This window comes from Lagenorhynchus albirostris, chromosome 4 (genome assembly GCF_949774975.1).
Source record: "Lagenorhynchus albirostris chromosome 4, mLagAlb1.1, whole genome shotgun sequence".
NCBI lineage: Eukaryota > Metazoa > Chordata > Mammalia > Artiodactyla > Delphinidae > Lagenorhynchus > Lagenorhynchus albirostris.
The window spans coordinates 20,627,185-20,648,969 of NC_083098.1; the positions used below are offsets into that span (position 1 = coordinate 20,627,185).

Below are 21,785 nucleotides of genomic sequence, written 5' to 3' on the forward strand. Positions count from 1 at the left end.
AAATTAAGGTACATTTTTAAAGACATAATGTTATTGAACACTTAATAGACTACAGTAGTGTAAACGTTAACTTTTATACGCACTGGGGAAGAAATAAATGTGACTTGCTTTATTGTGATATTTGCTTTATTTGGGTGGTCTGGAACCAAACCCTCAATATCTTTGAGGTGTGCCTGTACATGAACAAAAGCTGCCCTCTTACAAAATGAAAAAGTTGTAATCAGACACTTTCCTAGGTTAAGAACTTAGGGCAGTTATCAACATTCATGTTATTTGCTGAGCTTTCAGACCATCTCAGAGGCTCTGTCTTAAATACTGTCTGCTGTCTTAAATACTCTTTTTCTGAACCACACTACCCAGTGACCACATTTTCTCCTTAAAAAATCTCTCATGGGGCTAGGTAAGTACCCCGTCTGGTTTGATCTCCTTATTCCTCAATTCAACCTTATCTTTTACTTAACATTGAGTATATCTCTGGAAAAACCTTCCTCTCCAGGTAGAAAAGCACTGTGCTTTTTTTGCTAAGAAGCAAAACAAGCAGTATCCACAATTCCATTTGACCTTATATTTCCAACATAAGTGTAATTTAGCCCTTCCATGACTTGTGCATAACCCATATGGGTAATCTAGTAAGAAAACAGAGTTGCTTCTTTACAAGTTTAAAAAAATTAATGATACAGCTTTATCTCTATACACCTATATATAAATTCCTACAGTACAGGGATTTATAGACCTTTGAGATAATAATGGACTTCTAAGAAAAAGGCAGGGAGTACACTGCAGGAAGACAGATCAAATATTTGCCTTTACTATGGGCAAAATAATGCACTTCAGAAAACAGCCAATTGTTCAGGAATATCAGTCTAGATTCATTCCATTAAAAAAAAAAAGATCAATGCAGAACTGTCCTTGAGGGGTAATCATTTTACAATATACATATATCAAATTATTATGTTGCACATCTATTACGTTATATCTCAAAAACAAAACTGGGACAAAGGAGTGCCTTGATATACACTTTGCCAATTTGCTTCTGAATCTCAAACTATGACTGCTTATAAGGTTATCAAGGCAGCCAGGGAATCCCAGGAGTCACAATCTTAAGATGACTGGAAGATCAGATCAGACTTTTATGCTTGCCCATGTAAATATACCTCATTTGTTCAACATATTTAAAGAAAGGGGGAAAATTCATTCCAGAAACTTAGATTCTGATCAGTACTAATTACAGAAGCTCTTATCTCGGAGTTAAGCAACTAGTTGAAAGAAACTGAAACTATGTACAGCTTTAGCTTAGAACTGAATCATAGTTTTTTGAGCAAAAAAAATATACTGGCAGCTTGAACTAATAATCAACTATCCAAATGACTTTTTCATAGGCCAGATCAACTCTCATAAAGCATTTATTTGCTTTATCCATGATCAGCCACTTTATTATAATGGCAAGCTACTTCAATACCATCTCAAGGTATATACTTTATTGCAGATAAGGATTGAGCATAGTCTAACTGATATGAAGAGAACTTTTTTCCATGTTCCAAAACTTATTTAACAAGTTCTGTTGTTTAAATGATCCACCAAAAAAAGATAAACCAGAAGCTAACTTATGCAGGCTAACTTCCTCTGCCGGAACATAAGGGTCCAAAGAAGTCTATTTTAAGATTAAAAACTTACCTGTTCCAAACCACCCTCTCCCCTTTCCTACACAACAATAAAGACGTGAATTTTCAAAAATGCTACTAAAACCAAACACAAACTTGCGCATACAATTCAAATGCTCAAATATAGCATCATGAAATGAGGACAAGAATATGCACCTCCCTCAATATGGATCATCAGTCTGGAGTCTCACTTTTAATCCAATTTAGACCCACTATTTCCTAGGCTTATTTCCGCATCTCTAAAACACAATAGAAATGCCTGTTGTTACAGAACTTTTGAAAGAATGAATAAGATAAAGTACTTCAGCACACTATCTGGCATATAATGTATTAGGTGCTCAGCAAGTGGAACACCCACCTTGAAGGCAAGATTTCCTAGACAGGCACTCAAATCACTTGTTTACTAAACAAAAGCAAAACTGCTTTATAAATAGGGTACTTATTATAGCCTTAGCTTATTTAAATCTTTTGCCTGTGTGATGAATTTTTATGCTTAGTTGTCTATAACATACTCTTCTAACAATTATATGGCTCATGCTATGATATATGTTAATAATACAAGGTCAGCAATTCGAGGGCTATTTGTGGATAGGCTTTTAAAGAAACCATGTTATTGAGTTGTATGAAATTACTAATACTTGACCATTTCTGAACTGCAATTTCATATGGTTCTACCTAAAACTGTCAGGTAAGCATGTGAACTCAAATATTACTAAAATGAGTTTCTTACACGGATCTACCCCAAATTTATGTAGTTTTCTGTACTTACACACTTTTACATATGTTAATGATAAGAAAAATTTCTAGCATTTTTAAATTAAAAAGTAATTTAATGATGGGTGGTCTAACAAAATACCCAAGTGATGCTGAAACAACATAAACTTCAGGAATCTATAAAGCTGACCTAGAATATATCAACATCCTACTTCGAAGTTGCACATTTTATGAAAAATCTAAGAAAACATTTTTTAACGAGTCTTCCTGCACATGGACATCTCTGAATCACTCAGCCTCTATATGCTGACATTTTCACTCCTTTACAGTGAATGTACAATTTCAGAGAGCACTGAATTTAAGCTCTTCACTCCCATAACTTCAGGCTCTTATTCCCCTCAGATAATTTCTAAATGCCTTATTTTCCAAGTTCCCCGTGACTAAGACACCTCTTAAGTAATACTCAAAGATGTAATATTCGGCCAAGTATGTACCAAAATCGACTTTAAAATCAACATTAAAAAATGACCTAAAGTAATTTTAAGAATCAAAATATCTTTTAAATCATATACCAGCACTTACCTCAAAGATGCCAACTAATTCTCATGACATTATTATGTCCATAGCAGAAGCAAGTAAGATATAAGAATATCTTAGCAGTGAAAATATATGAGAAAAAGCATAATAAGTCATCTCAGATGCTCTTCCATGCACCACTGTCTACTCAAACCCTCTTCTCCTACTTTCCTGGAAATGCTTTTCTCATACTCCACAGGTATGACTGTAGTGTTGGGGTGACTGTCAGCCACCATTAACCAACTACTCAGAAAGGGTAATCAGAGAATTTTGTTCCATCTATCCCTACCCAAGATTTTCAAATTGAAGCTGGAAAGGACACTTTTTCCTTCTCTAATCAGGAGCTGTAAGGATGTGACCCAGAGCTACTGGCAGGCATATGCCCTGAAATTACATGGTGAGTCCAAAGAAAAAGAGGCCACATTGGGCAGCAGAGATAAAGAACTAACTTGGCATACAGACACACAATTTCAGTTCCTGAGGTTGTAGCTTGCTCTAATTCCTACAGTTACTGCTTTGATTGTTAACCACCCCAGTTTTCTTCAAGGGGCGGGGGCAGCAAACACAGAGTAAGGAGAGATCCACTCTAAGCAGAGTGCTACCTGGGCCCCATTACCAATTATACACATTTTAATCCACGAAATGTGTTGCTTTAATCTTGCTGTAAAACATGTAAGAAATATAAATGAAGCAAAGTCTCAAAAGGAAACTAGAGGAAGCAGGGAGAAATCATGTGGCTTACCTAGTAAAAAGTTAAACTTTCAATAATAGGAACTAAAGATTAACTTAAATCCATTTCTAAAATAAAAAGTGTAATATCAGCTCAAGTTACACCCAACAAAGCATTTATTCATTTATATGAAGACTACCTTTTTTGGTGTCAAGTATGTTAGGTCTGAAAATACCAAGATAGAAAAGATAGAACATGAATGCCTCCCCCAACAGACTGAGCTAAAATAAAGCACAGACATAATACAAAACCAAAAAATTATATTTCAAACAACCTGAGTGCTTAAAGTAAAGGCATTCAACTGCTTTGTGAATCCTGAAAAGGTTATCACTAACCTTGCCTGGGTTTAAAACAGTGACATTTGAACTGGGTCTTGATGGAAGGATAAGCATTCAAGGTAGAGAAACTAATTCAAAACCAGGGGTGTGAAAGAAAACAGGCTGTAAAAACTTGCTTGTAGTTTGGTATACCAGAGACACAACAGGGTACCGGTAAGGGAGTAGCAGATGTGGCTAGAAAGGTTAATCAGGGCTGGATCTTTTGAGAGTCTTGAATATTATGGCAAAGACTATTCCACAGCCAATGGGAAGTCACTGATTTTTAAGCAGGAGTAGTTTTTAAGTAGGAGTAAGACAAATGAGATTTGGATTTTTTGATGTACTAGCAGTAGTACACTAGGAGTGACTGACTTTTTAAATTATTAATCCTAAAAGCAGTCATGTATCTGTGTACCTAGCTTGACATTACATTTTTACTATACCTCTTTCAGATTTTAAGTTTTGCAGATATGACAGAAGATCTCTCCTGTACTCCCCAGATGCCCTTCCCTTTCCCTGACAGGTTAAGACTATCCTAAATTTGGTTTCTGCCATTTCTCCACCTTTTCATTCACTACTACACATGTATATAGCATTGTTTGTGACAAGGTCAAGGACTTCTAAGAACCTGATGAACTACTGACCCTCTATCCCTCAAATACACATGCCCACACAAAATTTTACTTAATTTATGGGATGTCAAAGACCCTCCTCACCCTCCAAATTGTAGGAATGACCTACTACAAAGGATGTATGAGTAGATAACTACATTAGGAAACTATAGCAGTAATTCAGGTGAGAGAACATAAACTAAGTCACTGGGGATGAAAAATATCTTAAAACACTGATCACTTTACCCTTACAACCACCTTATGGAAATAGGTCTCATCTCCATTTTACATTAGTGTCGCCCCCCCACGGCCGCCTTAAGAGGGGAAAGGAAAGACTGAGTTCAGATACAGGACATGCTGCGCTTCAGGATGGGCAGGAAAGCAAAGTAGTGTATCTACTAGATAACCTGAAAAATAGGTCCAGGGATACATTTAAGGCTGCTTTCTCAAGAGTGTCCTTGCATCAAAGATGTATTTAAGTTAAAGAAATTTGATATGGTACTTGGCAAACTGGAGAAAAAAAATTTCAATCACACCAACCCAACTCTTCATCAAGACCACTGAAATAAAATAGTTGGCAGGGGAGTTTGGCACACACTAGCTAAATGCTCCACTCACCTTGAAAAGACACTGGATCAAGGACATATAATACAGGGTACGATGCTAAAAACTGTACTCTCCGTGAAAAAAAAAAACCCACCAAAGTTAGACACTTCTCTGCCACGGTGTACTCTTTTGGGGAAATATTCTCCTTTCGGGATCATCTTTCTCTGAATTGCTTCTCCTGAAACCTCCTGAACACCTGGCTAGTGTGAGAATCCAGGCCTTCTCCCACTGGGAAATACGTTTCTCCCTTCCCTTTAAAAGCCTAAATAGACCGATAGGAAAAGGAGTCAATCAAATTTCTCTTACAGGCAACCAACAGGTATAGCTTAAGCCAGTGAGTGTTCTCATCTGGAGGTACATGATTAAACATTAATGAGTCTGACCATTCATTATGTGGGACTCAAAACAGAAAGTCTACAGTTTGTTTTGAGGAAGATCTTTGCTTCTATCATCATGGGACACAGTATCTTTGACAACTGACTGTTGGAGATAAAACATGAAAAGGCTGAGAGAGACACTGGCCAAGAACAGAAGTCTAAACATACTGCTAAATATTTGGTTTTTGTTTCTCTAGTCTCTCTACATCTTCCTCACTCGATATGAAATGACCAACCACAGACTACAAAGAACAGGAAACCAAGGTATTGAACAGATTAGAGGCTCTGAGAGATGTTAGGGAAGTATAAGAAATGGTCACTGCCTCCAAAAGGCTTATAAACTGGAAATACAAGAACTATTTATGAATAACTATAGAGCAGCCATGAGTAGATGAGCCTTCAGTAAGATTTAAGACTTCCGGTAACTATTATTTACACATTCTGCTAAACATTCTTTCAATGACAGCCATTACTTATACATTAGATCAACATAACCAAAGTCAGCATTTATGAAAACAAAATTTGTTTAATCAGTTCTGCTACTGAAGTGTAACTCCCTGTATAACCTTTTCTAGTTTGTCCAGTTCCATCACTCTCCCAAGGGCTGGCCAAAATTTAACCCAGATGACTACTGTGGTAAGGTCAAGTACAGTAGTTAATTACGATATTAAGTACAATAATTACCACAATGTTCCACGATCATGTTATCCCAATCTCTGCCATCCATCTTGCATCATCACACAAAGTCATAATAATAGCAGTATGGATACATTTCCTATCATCACTTTTGGGAAAACTTGAAGTCCATCCCATTACTGCAAGTTAATTTCTTGTATTTTATTCAAGAGTCCATTTCTTTCAAAACTTTTACTTGACTTCAAGATTTGTATGAGCATGGGAATCAACACTATGAAGACAGCCCTTGGGACTTCCCTGGTGGCACAGTGGTTAAGAATCTGCCTGCAATGCAGGGGACATGGGTTTGATCCCTGGTCCAGCAATATCCCACATGCCGCAGAGCAACTGAGTCCACGTGCCACAACTACTGAAGCCCACGTGTCCCAGAGCCCGTGCTCGACAACAAGAGAAGCCACCGCAAGAAGTCCGCGCGCTGCAATGAAGAGTAGCCCCCGCTCCCTGCAACTAGAGAAAGCCCACGCACAGCAACCAAGACCCAACACAGCGCCCCCGCCCCCCCAAAAAGGACAGCCCTTGCCTCTTAAACCTATACTGAGCAACATAAAATACTATCTTGGGAGCTGGATGAGATGAGGGCATGAGGTAGGAAGGAGAGTAAGTGCCTTTAAGAAATTCTGAAATAAGAATCACCCTCAAAGAACCTTTACGACCTAGCAATATAAAGGTATATATCTTGACCAATGATAGAGGTCAAAATGCAATAGTAATTACCCAATGAGGCAGACAATAATTGCTCTAGTTCTTATAAAGATCAAGTTTGCTATGAAGTAAACAAAAAGTTTTTAAACTTCAATGTTGTGAAATTTATTTTACATACCGCACGTGGATACAAATATCAAGGAAGGAAACAAGTATCTCAGAAATGCATGGTTACCGGAAGTCATTTCAAAAGAAGGAAGCTTGGCAAAAAGATTTTGGGATCTGAACAATTTCATATGTGGACGTAAAAATGGGAAGGAATAGTCCCCTTAAAAATCATTTTAGTTTGGAATTTGTGATTTCTTCTAAGAAATCCTGAAAGTTTCTTTTACATTAAAGATTAAGAGGGTAAGTGCTGCATACCATGTCTCATTACATCACTAACAAGAAATTAACTTCCTGTTTAGCTATAATTATGAGACAAGTATGCCTGTTCATTCAGACAAGGTACAAAGAATAGCTTGAATGAATAATACTGTAATTTTCTTTCTTTAGATCACCATTAAAAATAAGTCACTTCAGATTACTCAAAGCTGTTCTTTTGTAAGCAGTATTTCTAAATGGGCAAAGACAAAGAGCCAAATTTAGTTCCTAAGCTTTGATCCATGAAAGCAAATAAGGCATTTTATAGATATGAAAAACAAAAATTAACAGCAGTCCAGTGGTTGAAGACATTCAATTATACATTAGCCAGGAAACTGTAACAAGGCTAGGATTAATATGAGGTATTCCATCCTGAAAATGAACAAGTAACCAAGAAGTAGTGAATCACAACTAAGACCCAAAAGGTTAAATACAACAAATTTAACTAAGAAAAGCTGGCTGGAAGTCTCTGAATGATACAACATTATGTTCAAAGTATAGTTGGAGATAAAAATCCGATGTTTGGGCAAAGTATAAAATACTCATTTGAACTTTTCCCCTCCCCACGTAACAGGACCGAGGGTACCATTTTGAGACTAAATCTCATCTAACAACATAGACCAACAAATGATATACTCACTAAACATACCCATTTTTCATTACACTATACAATTTTGAAATAAGATCATTGTTATGGTAGCAAAACTAGCTCAAGAGCACAAAATTTCCAGTGAAATAAAAATCATTTAATTTGGTTAACACTAATTTGTCTTGGAAAGGGAATTAGTTATAAAAAACACACTAAACAGTGAAAAAAATATATATAACTATATATATAATATCGTACGGAAAGGCATTTAAATAAACCTATCTTTAATAATGGGTGAATCTGACATTGGAATAACGATTCCCCTTATTTTAAATAAATGCTTCCCTTACTTGATTTATAATAATTTTGAAAAGCTGTATAGAGTGACAAATACCAATTTATGTGTTTACATGCTCGTTTCCTTCACTCAAAGAAGACATCCTCATGGGTAGTAACAGGCTTCCCTATATTTTGTCCCCTGAGACTAGACTACTGTGCCAAACAGTAAGACCTCAATAAGTATTGATTAAATGATTATCCCTTATGTCTGAGGTTCTTAACCAGAGGGAGGCTTCAGAATCACCTAGGGGACATTTCAAAATTATGCCTGTTCCCAGAGAAATGGTTCAGTAAGTCTGGCAAGACCCCATGTACCTATATTCTTTTAAAAGCTGTTAAACATTCTGATATATAAATGTAACCCATGTCAAAACCCATATACACCAAAATCTAGTAGAATGCAAAAGCTAATCTAGGATTTGAGAATTCAATCTGAAACATTCTAATCTCAATACTAGGAATTTGGTGTCTTCTTTAATAAACGGATTATAGTGAAATGCTTTGTAAAATCCTCAAGAATTGACTGTTATCTTAGATATCAAAGGACACCTGAATGCACAGAGTTAACATACAATATGATAGAGATATCCAGTGATAGTTTTTCCCCAGTGTTAGCAAGAGTATTCAACTTTCCACTTGTATGATAACTACTAGAATTAACATTGACGGTGATCATGATGAAACCAAAGCATAGTGTCAACATCACCCTTATTCAAATAAAAAACTGAGGTCATTACATGATCAGCATTTCTCAGTCAACAAACGCCCTACAAACCAAGTTAGCTGGCTAAAGACAAGCCTTGAGACATGATGCATACAGCCTATAGGCTTACTGGAAAGAAGTTTATGATGCCCCTAGTGATTAGTCAGCACATAGTAGTTCCCTTAGTCCTTGAAGATACTAACCGAAAAGAAATTCACTACTTTCAAAACTTATGTTAGCTAAAATCTAAACTCATAAATTAGCTATAACCTAAGAATAAAGTTCAATCCCAATTATTTAAATGTGAAGTGGGAGGAGAGAGCTTATTTCAGGAAGCAAGATTAAATTTAGGAATTGAAATTGTTCAAAATAGCAGACAGCATGGAGTTTAAGAGCTTGAGTTCTTGAGGTAGACTATCGGATTTGAATCTCAGTCCCTTACCAGCCATCTGACCACAGACAAGTAACTCACTCTATACCTGTTTCCTCACGTATAAAATGGAATGGTAAGAGCATCCATCTCATGTGGTTGTTGTGAGAATTAAATAAGTAGATACTCATAAAGGGCTTAGAAACAGTGTTCAATACAGAGCAGATGCTAAGTCTAGCTGTTAGGAGAATGATGCATACAAAAGAAAACTTTTAGAATACCAAAACCCTAAAAAGATGACATGACAACGTAGTGGTTAAGAGCACACACTGCAGAGCCCAAATTGCCTAGGTCCTAATCCCAACTCTGCCATGATATGAGGACCCCTTTTTTTTTTAAACCTCTCTGTGCCTTAGGTTTCTAATTTTAGAATGGAGATATTAATTATACCTACTTCCTTGGGGGTGTCATAAGAGTTAATTCAAGTGCTTCAAACAGTTCTGACACATTGCAAACACTCAAAGCATGAGCTATTCTTTCAGGTTTGGTTCATATTACATTTTATGTAAAGTTCTCTTTAAACATCCCCAAAATACATGCACTGTGGTCATTCTGTTTGATCAGAGTAGTAAAACTGCCTCTGGCTCCCAAACACCACCAACCAACTAGGGAGTTCACATATTTTATTCTTGTTGACAGCCTTATAAGACCACAGCTTGTCCAAATAAAGAATACAAGGGGGGGAAAAAAAAAGAATAGGGCTGTTTGATAAGGCTGCTTGGTCTAAGAAATATTCAAAAAAACTACAACATAAGCTTTAGAAAGAAAACAAATTTAAAAGCTTAATCAAATGAACTGCTATTGATTAAAAATATTCCAACAATAAGCATTCCAATAAAATGATCAGTGAGGAACAGATATATCTTAACATTCAGAATCTGGGGGGCTGCAGACAAGAATAAATTAAAAATAAAAGAGAGGTGCCTAAAATAAAGAGCATCTCCCATCAGAGTTGTCCACTTGCTAAAACTGTTTGAATCTGGGACTTTTTTTTTTTTTAAAGTTTGACCATATGATTCTGACAGTGACAGCTGAAGACCAAACCACATGCACAACAAAACTTTTCTACAGGTTGAATCAAAAATGTCCCACATCAACACTGTTTTTCTCCAGTTTGGAGAGTGTTATGTCAAGTTTCTGTATTACACAGATCTTCAAAGTATTTACAAAAGGAGACAATCTGGTATTGATGAAGAGTACTAGACTCGAAAAGTTCTTTAATAAAAGCTCTTGAAAATTAAAGTTGCAGTAATAAATTGAGTGCCTTGTGCTAGGGGCCTGTTTAAAGCCACACATTAACTTATTTAATCCTTAAGAAAAATCTTGGACTCTAAAATTTGTTTTGCTCACTGCTGCAACCCTAGTGTCTAGAATAGTGCCTGGTACACACGAAACACTCAATTATTTATAGGTCATACACAACAAATATTCATTTTATAGAGGCACACAAGTAAATTTGCCGAGCCCTAGAATTCTAACTGGAGCATTTCTGCTCCGAAGTTCACACTCCTAACCATTATACTGCCTCTCTAGAGCTTTTAAATCATTAAAGTGGTGTCACAGCAGCTGGGTATCACCTGTAAAAGAAAAAAAATCAATGAGACCTTCCTTTAAAGTGTTCTGTTCCACGTGCATAAAAATCTATGGATTTGAAATTATTCCACATCTTAGTGGCCCGAATTAATTCCTATAGATAAAAGGTTTTGATTTGTACTGAATACTACGTTCAACTATATTGCAAAATATAACTATGCTTCTCCAGTGTGTTGCTGGCCTTCAAAGTGGTCATAGAAAGAGATGTTTAATAATCCTTTGTACTTTAAGCCTTAACTCCTAAACTCCTCTCTTTTTCCACGGTCTCAAAAATACAAAGACTGAAGTTTGTATTTCACATAAGCCCCCAGAGACAATGCAGTGATGGCCTAAATCAAAATTTACCATTTCAACATCAATACTTTGAATCTAAACTTTCATCATTCATAAGATACCAGTTTTGCCAAATAAGTTCCAAAGTCACACGTTAAATAAATGTAAAATTAAGCAGCATCAGGTCTATTTTTAGTAAAACCAAGTCCTTGCCATTCCGTCCATGTAAACTATTTAAAAAGCAACCTATCAAAACCAAAGTTTGTAATCCACAACCTCCTCTATTTCCTAGTTTTAGTAAGGCTGAATTTATTCCATGGCATTTTTTTCAAGTTAGCTGTAAATACTCCACCCTCCTCGATTGTGCAAGAACCAAACACATCACACACAAGTTACAAAAAAGGGAAATACAGTCTGAGAGTCTGAATATAGATAAGTCTCGAGCAGGAGATCTTAGGGCAGTGTACAACCTGATGTAAAAGTTAACATTTAACAAAGAATATTATTTCATATTATTACGAAAGGAGATGCCGGAAAGAGCCTGAACCACTTAAAGCAGCCGCCATCTTAAAATGCGGGATAGAAGTTAGAGCAAGAAAATGAGACTAAACCACCGGAGGTGGAGGTTCCGCTCACCCACCGAGTCTCGAAAAACCCTATTTTTTCCAACACGGATCCACAGTGTACCATCAAACCTCGTTTTAAATAGCTTAACAATTTCCCCGGAGGCTGCTATGAAACGGACTGAGGCAGACATAGGTACACCTACCCTCCTCTCGCTGCCACCACACTCTCCCCCCCTCCCCCGCCAAAGCAAAACGGAGCTTCCAGAAGGGCTTTCCATCAGTTCCCGGCGCGCCTCTGATGAACAGTTTCGGGTGAAAAGCCGCAACTACAAAACACAGAAAGCGGCAACACTGTGTCAGCCCACCTCCTCCCAGCCCCACTTACTCCTGTGCAAGCTGCCCAGAGTCGAGCAGTTTCTGGCCAGGCCCATTCACTACTCTTCAGCCAGTGAGACTTCTACCCCGACCCCTTAATCACGTTCGGGACCCGCCGCATTTCTTAGGTCTTCTCTCCTCTGAGCTTCCCCCGTCTCTTCTTCCAGAAGGCCTGGAGCCTTGATCTTACAACTAAAATAAGTTTCCAAGCCCCGAGAACAGGAAGCGCCGTGACATTTGCGGGAGCGTCTCCCGGCAATTCCGAAGAGGGACTAAACTCTTCTTCTCGAAGAATCGAGGCGCCTGCAATCACCACTCTCCCTCATCGCTAATTTGCACCGATTCCATTGAAACACGCTCAAGATAACACCTCACTTGCCGCAAGTGCTCTGTTCCTGAGTTTTCCCCCTCGCTTCTTCTTAAAGTACAGCCGCGTTCCCCATCCCCCAATGGACGAAGTGACCCAAGGAAGAGTCTTTCCGAAATTATACGCCCCCCCCAATGCCAAGGCTCTCCCTCCCGGCTGGGCCTTCCTTTTCTCTCACGCCCCCATTCCCTCCGCCCCATGGGTTACCTTATTAATCCGTTTCAGCGCCATAGTCTGTGCTTTTCGTCTGGCTCCTCACTATCTCGGTGTGTGTTCAAAGTTCCGGCCAAAACTCTTGATTATCCCGGCGGCTGGGAAGGATTGTCTCTTGGTCTCACACCGGCTCTGCCAGACACAGGCGCCTTTTGCAAAAACGGAGCAGATCAGCACTCGCACAGGCCCCGCAGAGACCCTGACGAGTCCAAGTCCCTCAAAAACGGTCGCGATCCGGGGTGGGTGGGGCGGCAGAGCCACCGACAGCCTCTATGCCGAGCTTCGGCCCGAAGAGGGGGCGAGGGTGCCGGGAAGAGCGGAGGGGTGGCTCCAACTGTGACTTCCCGGCCTCTCGAAAGGAAGAGACCCGGGTGGGAAAGGAAGAGGCGTAGGAGAAAGGGGTGGGTGCGGGGCAGGGTCCGGGGCCCAGCAGAGGAGGAGCCGGGGCCTAGTCGGCGCTACGCCGGCGTCACTAGGGCAAAGAAAGGCAAGGGGGGAGGGGAGAACAGGAGACTCCGGACTGACGCCCGGCTTCTTTCGGCCGCTGCTCAAAAGTGCGGCCGGGGAGGGGAAGGAAATAAATCAGAGGCTGGATGTGTACCGCTGTCCCCGCAGCTAGAGCTATGCTGTGTCGGCCCTGACGCCACCATACACTCCGCCTTCCAGCGCGCTCCCGCGCGCTCCCGCCCGCCCAGCCACCGCCACCACGCGCCCGAGCTGCCCCTGAGGCTCCGGCTTAGGTGCGAGGACGCGCCCATTCCCCCTCCCCCTTAAACGGGAGAGGCCCCGGCGTCCCCAACCTTCCCACCCTACCCCACCCAACAGGCTGGTCACTCAAGCCACCGAGGGCCTGTATTTCCCTCCTTACCCGGCCGGCCACTGGGCCGGCCTCCCTTCCCTTCCCCTAGCCGTCCACACCCACGCGTACAGAGGGGCCGGGGCCTCCCTCAAGCTGCGGCCTCGGCCTCCTCCCCGCGCGGCAGCTGGTGCCTCCCCGGCCCTACGGGGCTCACGCGCACGACACAGCCACAAGATGTCCGCTCTGACGGAACTACTGCCAGCTGCCACGCTCCGCCCCTCCCCCCTCCTCCTGCCTCTTCACCGCCGCGTATCAGTCCGCCAACGCCGCCGTCGCGAGCGCGGCGCGAATCTAAGAGCGAAAGAGGACGGCTTGCTCCCCAGGTCCTGGGCCGAGCGTATCTGTGCCAACCCCCTTCTCCTTTTCGGAACAGCACCTTCTTACTAAACAGATCGGAGGTTGGACTGGGAGGGCGGGGGCCGGAGGCAGGTCATGGGCTGGGGGGAAGGGTAGACGAGCGGCGGAAACCCTTAGACTCAGAGAAGCATCGAGAACCGGAAGGAGACCATGGGAGGAAGGTAATGGAAGCGGCAGCTGCGCGGTCGAGCCCCATGCCCCTCCCGACAGCGTCCCCCAATTTCCTCACTTGGTATTGAGGAGGCGAATCTCGCGAGAATCTCGTGGCTGGCTAACAGGAGCTGTAGCGCTGCAATGACTTAAGGGCAGTTTTGTGCCCTCTTCCTGATAGGGGCCCGCCCCCAAATCCACAAATTCTCGCGAGATGCAATGGGGCACCGGATCGACCTGGGGCGGGCCGTGGCCGGGAAGCACCGCCCCTGAATGCTTATATTGGTGGGAGGGAGAGGAAATGGAGTTTCCCGCACTGGTAAGAGCGCGAGCCGACACATCCCTCTGTCAGGCGCTCAGTCAGGAATGTGCTGTGGGAGGTACTATGGGTTAATTACCGGATACCTTTAGTCTACGTTGACTCGGGCTTTTGAAGTTTCCGGTGCAGCAGGTGAGCGATATTGGCTCGCCTGCCGGCCTGGGCTGGTTAACCTGTGGGAGGAGTCGCCCCTCAAAATGGGAACAGTTATTTCAAATAGAACCGGGCAGGCAGCTGATCAGCGCTCCCACGTGCGGAATCCTAGTGCTATTCTGACCCTAGGGCCTAGAGGGTCAGCCCTGAGAACAGAGTGACCATTGACCAGACCCCAGAATTAGAGCAGCCTAGAAATCAAGCTCAACTGTGAATTGATTAGGAGGGAGGGTAGGGAGATTGGGACGGGCTGTTTACTTGCCTCTGTAATCAACGATCACCATCGCTAAGGTTTAGGTATGGGAGTAGGTTTAATACCTTTTTCTTCTGTTGCTGTGTTTCAATCCCTAGAGCCAGAAAGTTGCAAAACTCATTCAAGAAATAAGAGTTTGGGGTCCGAAAAACTCAGTACTTACTGAAATATCCAGGGAGAGAAATACGGGGTTTTATTCTGCCGGTGAAAAGGATGGAGAGGTGATTTTGCTTTCTGGTATATCATATTTAGGGCACAGGGTAGTAAGATTAATTTTATAGGGCATTGGAAAGTAAGAACTGACCTGCTTATGGTTTTCTAACGTTCCTTAATGACCCCACTTAAGAGAGTAGAGATCTTTAAGAATTAAATGGAAATATAAATTTGTTTTTTAAATATACTTGACTTTTAAGGGAAAGCAGGAAGCTATTTCCTCCTACTATAAAATATTACTTAATAAAAACTTATTAAGCCTGTGGTAAATTTGTATTATTCAAGTGACCATAACAGCATCACTAGAGCAATTAGTGGAACAGTTCTTCTCAAACTAGTATCTTGGAATCACCTAGGATGTGTTCGAAATGCTGATTTTGATTTAGTAGGCCAGGGGTGGAGCCTGAGATTCTGTAATTCTAACAAGATACAGATTACTCAGAGGACCACCCTGTGAGTACCAGAGCACCAAAGTGCTCACCTCATGGCCTGCTGGACACCTCTGCCCCCTCCTTTTTTCCTAAATAAGCTTCCTTTTGTTCTCTCTTTTAACCAGTCTAATACAGTAGAAACACAGGATTAGACAATTGGAGTGAAAGAAGAAATGCAGGTTTGAGTTCTTGTTCCATTGCTTCCCATTTGTGTGATATTGGTGTGGTTACCTAGTTTCTTCAACACTAAAGTAGGTATAATAATAGCTGTCCTTTCTCAGGGTTATCATATGCTTCAGATGTCATAATGCATGTAAAAGGGCACTGTAGACTACAGTACTGTATAAATGTAAGTTATTAGTCAGTCAAACATTAGCTGGCCATAGTGTGAAACAAATCTATAAGAATAATAATAAATATAAGTAATATTTATGGAACATTTATAATGTACCAGGTACAGTGCTTATTAACCTCTTTTCACAAATAAAGAAATTGATGCACAGAGAGATTAAGTTACTGTCCCACGGTCACAAAGCTGATAAATAGCAGAAGTAGAATTTGAACCCATGCAGTTAATATCAGAGTATTTATTGAATGGAGTATTTATTGTCTCTTAATTTAGAAAGTGGGAGGGTAGGATGTTTTAGATTTCTACTTTCAATACTATCCGAAGCTAATTTTATTTGACTTATTTCTCCCTCTATTTGTTTTGCTCTTTCAAAAGCCAAGTATAAGAATGGTAGGAGGGCTTCCCTGGTGGCGCAGTGGTTGAGAGTCCGCCTGCCGATGCAGGGGATGCGGGTTCGTGCCCCGGTCCGGGAAGATCCCACATGCCGCGGAGCGGCTGGGCCCGTGAGCCATGGCCACTGAGCCTGCGCGTCCGGAGCCTGTGCTCCGCAACGGGAAAGGCCACAGCAGTGAGAGGCCCACGTACCGCAAAAAAAAAAAAAAAAAAAAAAAAAAAAAAGAATGGTAGGAAACATTCCTACCTACTCAGAGGGAACTCTCAAAATCCAGGAGGTCCATGAAGAAAAGCCCTAGAGAAGCTAATTTGTACTACCCTAATCTAAACAAGCTTTGGTATGAAAATATAATGGACCACATCAATGCTCTGAATTAACAGAGCACAGAAGAGTGAGACAAATTTGAGGTCAGCGTTCTTAACTGTTTTTGAGCCACAAACCACATTAGCAGGCTGGTGAAGCCATGGACTCTTCTCAGAATTATGCTTTTAAATGTATAAAATAAAATTCATAGCATTACAAAAGAAAAAAATTGAAACAAGCTCAAAATATTCAAGAAAAACAAACTTTTGATATAGGAATATATGGGCTTTATTAACACTGTAAGATCTAGTGTTGGGTCTAATAAAGACCAAATTTTTGAAATAATGATGAACATAAAATTTCCAGAGTTTGCAACAGTTGTAATGTGATATAAAGGATCTGTGATTCCTATTGGAGATACAGACATAGGTGCAGCTCTTTGGTGCTTTCAGTCATAATTGAAGGAAATGCTAATTTTCAGTTAGAGATTAGTAAAAATAAAGATGTAATTTTTTTTTTCCCATTCAATTTCACACACCCCCTGAATTCTATTCATGGACTTAATGTTAAAAAACCTTAGGTGGAATCAAGTAGGCATATTACTGTTGGTAAGCTTTGGATTGTGACATTTTAACATGGAAATATAATTGATATTCATAATAATAGTGATTTATTAAGAAAAAGTTTACCACTAGTATACTGTTGTTAAGAAGGCATGGAAGTGTGTAATAGGGTAGGAAATAAATTTATCCCATTTGTTGATTTCTTTTTTTTTTTGGATACCTATAAAGGTACCCTATAATAAACTACTACCCCCAACATCTAAAAAAAAAAAAAGGTACCCTATAGAAAATTTACCTATCCAGAGTGATTCATTTCCCAAGCATTTTGGATAACTTAGGTTTTACTGTATCACTCTTACTTATTCGTAAATGCCTTTACAAATAAGACATGCTGGAAGAATTACAAAATGAAAATAATAACCAAAGATGAAAGAAATTAAAATACTGTGTATTTAAAATTCTAAATAACAAGTGTTAATAATTGTTATTTGATGTACTGTGTGCTGGGCCCTTTAATCCCCATTACACAGATGAAACATTCAAGGTCATACAATTACTAAGTAGTACAGCCAGGATTTAAACCTAGGCAGTCTGACCTCAAAGCTCTCACTCTTTTTTTTTAATTGAAATATAGTTGAAAAGCTCTCACTCTTTACTAAGGTGTTTATTTTTTTTACCCTTCGACTGTTAGCCGACTTTAATTTGCCCACTAGTATAACAAATACATATTCACTGCCTCAAAATATTTTCACCCAGTGTCTAAAAGGAATTAAAAAAAATTTTATTGAAGTGTAGTTGATTTACAATGTTATGTTATAAAAGGAATTTTCTAAATTCTTCCTTTGCTGTGGTATTGCTTATATCCAACACTACCTTTAAAATAAGTGGGCTAGGGCTTCCCTGGTGGCACAGTGGTTGAGAGTCCGCCTGCCGATGCAGGGAACACGGGTTCGTGCCCCGGTCTGGGAAGATCCCACATGCCGCGGAGCGGCTGGGCCCGTGAGCCATGGCCGCTGAGCCTGCGCGTCCGGAGCCTGTGCTCCGCAACGGGAGAGGCCACAACAGTGAGAGGCCTGCGTACCAAAAAAAAAAAAAAAAAAAAAAAAGTGGGCTACCAGTTGGGGCTAGAAAATAGTTTGTTTTACAGAAATTTTTGTTGTAATGGAATTTTGCTTAGAAGATGAAGAAATCCACTCATGCCTTTTCCTGCCCTACAAACATACTTTCATATCTGAAATTAAACATTTGTTTTATAATGGTGCTACTGTATTTTTTATATTGACCACTGTCAGGGTTGTATGGAAGAAATTATTGCATGTAAATAAATCCTAATATATGAAGTTCTAGATTATCTATGCTTAATGGAGGCAAGTGATTATGAAATCCCAAATTTATTTTTATTTGGCACTGAAGTGAATTTATTGGTTGACTATGCTTTCTATTTGTTTGTATTTACACTAGCATACTTACATTTCTACTCAGTTTTGCTAAGGTTAAAATTAAAACGACCATGGCCTAGAAGTATTTTGATGTTTTAAGAGGCAGTTTAGGATCAGCTCAAACTTTAAAACACTATTCACATGTCTGGTATTATAGAGAACTCACTTTACAGTTGCATTTGACCTATTTGAATTACGATGATAGCAACGTCCCCATCTGAAAAAAAGAAAGGAAAATAATCTTTTTTTTATATAGCAGTGTGCAGTATGCTAAAAAAGACTATGGTTTTATATATTGAAAGAAACATTCAGAAGTTAAAAAGGTGCAAAAATGTTGAAGAAATAGCTAAACCAGTCCCTTCCTTCTTAATGAATATTGTATTGAAGTCTTTCTAATTATGGTAGGTCAGATTTTCTTGCATGAAGTGGCATAAAACTGAAGAATATAAAGAATGAAGAAAATTAGCATAAAAGTGGCAATGGAATAACTAATCCAAATTATGAAGTCCTAATATTATATGAATGCATCAGTGAAGCTACATTATTGTAATGTGAGTACAGGGGTTAATTAAAACGTACTTGTGAATAAACATCGTTAGCGTAGACTAGTACATATACTTATGTTAGTAATATTACGGCTATATTTTTAGATCTTTGTAACTTTGTCACAGAATTTTTTCTTCTTATTGAAGTATAGTTGATTTACAGTGTTGTGTTAGTTTCTGGTGTACAGCAAAGTGATTCAGTTATACATCTATATACACACTCCTTTTCATTACGGTTTATTTCAGGATATTGAATATAGTTCCCTGTGCTGTACGGTAGGAACTTGTTCTTTATCTATTTCGTATATAGTAGTCTGTCTGCTAATCCCAAACTCCTAATTTATCCCTCCCCCACCACCTTTCCCCTTTGGTAACCATAAGTTTGTTTTCTGTGTCTGTGTTTCTCTTTTGTAAATAACTTCATTTGCGTCATATTTTAGATTCTACATATAAGTGATATCATATGGTATTTGTCTTTCTCTTTCTTACTTCACTTAGTATGATAATCTCTGGGTCCATCCATGTTGCTTCAAATGGCATTATTTCATTCTTTTTAATGGCTGAGTAGTATTCCATTGTGTGTATATACCACATCTTCTTTATCCATTCATCTGTCAATGGACATTTAGGTTGCTTCCATATATTGGCTATTGTAAATACTGCTGCTGTGAACACTGGGGTGTATGTATCTTTTCAAATTATAGTTTTCCCTGGGTATATGCACAGTAGTGGGATTGCTGGATCATATGGCAGCTCTACTTTAGCTTTTTAAGGAACCTCCATACTGTTTTCCAGTGGCTGCACCAATTTACATTCCCACCAACAGTGTAGGAGGGTTCCCCTTTTCTCCACACCCTCTCCAGCATTTGCTATTTGTAGACTTTTTAATGATGGCCATTATGACTTACGTTGTTACAGAATTTTATAACTTGCTAAGGACACTGGCTCTAACACAGTTTATGCCATTTTATTAACTTAATTACATTATAAATGCTACGGTCCAGATTTAATATAAAACTATGAATATACAAAATGCATGTTTACAAATTCACTTGGAATAGGAAATATGGAACCCAACTCAACCAAACGTTTTTCATATTATTTGCATAAAAATCAAATTAGTTGGGCTTCCCTGGTGGCGCAGTGGTTGAGAGTCCGCCTGCCGATGTAGGGGACACGGGTTCGTGCCCCCGGCCGGGAAGATCCCACATGCCGCAGAGCAGCTAGGCCCGTGAGCCATGGCCGCTGAGCCTGTGCGTCCGGAGCCTGTGCTCCGCAACGGGAGAGGCCACAACAGTGAGAGGCCCGTGTACTGCAAAAATAAAAGAAAAAAAAAAATCAAATTAGTCTTTATACCTTACCACTTCAGAATTTCATTTTAATGATCAAGACAAGTGAATGTGGTTTAGGAAACTACTTTATTTCATACTGAGAACACCATTTTGACCTTGAGGTGGTTTTTGGCACATAATGAACCACGCCCAAATGTTAAAGCTAAAAATAAATTTGAGCATTTTCAATGTAAAAACTTGTATACATGAATGTTCAGAGTATTATTCATAATAGCCAAAAAGTAGAAACAACCCAAATGTCCATCAGCTAATAAATGGATAAATAAAATGTGGTATATCCATATGATGGAATAGTATTGGTTAATAAGAAAGAACAAAACACTGATACTGCTGCAACATGTATCTTGAAGCTTGAAAATATTCTGCTAAGTGAAAAAAGCCAGACACAAAAGGCCACGTACTGTATGATTCCATTCATATGAAATGACTAGTAGATTACTGGTTACCCGCGACTAGGGGCAGGGAAAATGGGGAGTGACTGCTAATGAGTATGTGGTCTTTTTGGGGGGAAGGTGATGAAATGTTCTTAAGTTGGATAAAGGTGTTGATTACACAACTCTGTGAATATTCTAAAATCCACTTAACTGTACACTTTAAAAGAGTGAATTTGATGGTATGTGAATTATCGCAATGTAGATTTTTTAAAAATAAATTTATTTCATTTTTGGCTGCGTTGGGTCTTCGTTGCTGCGCGTGGGCTCCCTCCAGTTGCGGTGAGCGCGGGGGGGGGGGGGCACTCTCTGCCACGGTGCGCGGACCTCTCATGGCGGCGGCCCCGGCCCCCTCCCTCTCCCCCTCCTTCCCTCCTCCCCCTTCCCCCCCCCCCCCCCGGGGGCGCATGGGCTCCGTAATTGTGGCACACGGGCCCAGCCGCTCCGTGGCGTGTGGGATCCTCCTGGACCAGGGGTCGAAACCCTGTCCCCTGCATTGGGAGGTGAACCCTCAACCACTGGGCCACCAGGGAAGCCCTAGATTTAAAAAAACTAATGAATTAGAATTAAAATGTGAGATCAGCCTGGAAACTTACTACTAAATATTTTCAATATCATACTTTTCTGGTTACTGATGATAAGATGGCATCCTTTTTTTTTTCATCCTTTTAAAATGTAAAAAATTTACATCCAGCAAGGTTTTTCCTTCAGTACAAACAACAATGTAATTTAGATTTGGTTTTAACGTAATAAGCATTTGCTGTCAGTTAGTCTTAAATTTGGAGATATTTTCATCAATGTTATTTGCTTTGTAAAACATAGTGATTAAAATTAATTTTAAACAGCATTATATTGGGACTTCCCTGGCAGTCC

At 39.9% G+C, this 21,785-nt stretch overlaps 1 protein-coding gene and 1 long non-coding RNA gene across 11 annotated transcripts in view; both read right to left on the reverse strand.

The window, feature by feature from the left end:
- UBE2D3 (ubiquitin conjugating enzyme E2 D3) overlaps positions 1–14,363 on the reverse strand; it is a 28,567-nt gene extending 14,204 nt beyond the window's left edge. For 4 of the 9 annotated variants that reach the window (XM_060147655.1, XM_060147657.1, XM_060147654.1 and 1 more), the window contains exons 1-2: positions 13,730–13,880; positions 12,796–12,950 (exon numbers count right to left, since the gene is read on the reverse strand). In XM_060147655.1, the coding sequence (XP_060003638.1) occupies positions 12,796–12,819 (24 nt within the window). In that variant the 5' untranslated portion in view covers positions 12,820–12,950; positions 13,730–13,880. Of the gene's footprint in view, positions 1–12,795; positions 13,397–13,719; positions 13,881–14,036; positions 14,173–14,246 lie in introns of those variants that run through there. The other 5 variants (XM_060147651.1, XM_060147652.1, XM_060147650.1 and 2 more) reach the window with 5 other exon arrangements.
- A 3,870-nt stretch (positions 14,364–18,233) lies between these two features.
- The window catches only part of LOC132519675 (uncharacterized), a 37,604-nt gene continuing 34,052 nt past the window's right edge, over positions 18,234–21,785 (reverse strand). For both annotated transcript variants that reach the window (XR_009540236.1, XR_009540237.1), the window contains 2 exons: positions 19,624–20,441; positions 18,234–18,801 (listed from right to left, as the gene is read on the reverse strand). This is a non-coding gene — a long non-coding RNA (uncharacterized LOC132519675). The remainder of the gene's footprint in view (positions 18,802–19,623; positions 20,442–21,785) is intronic.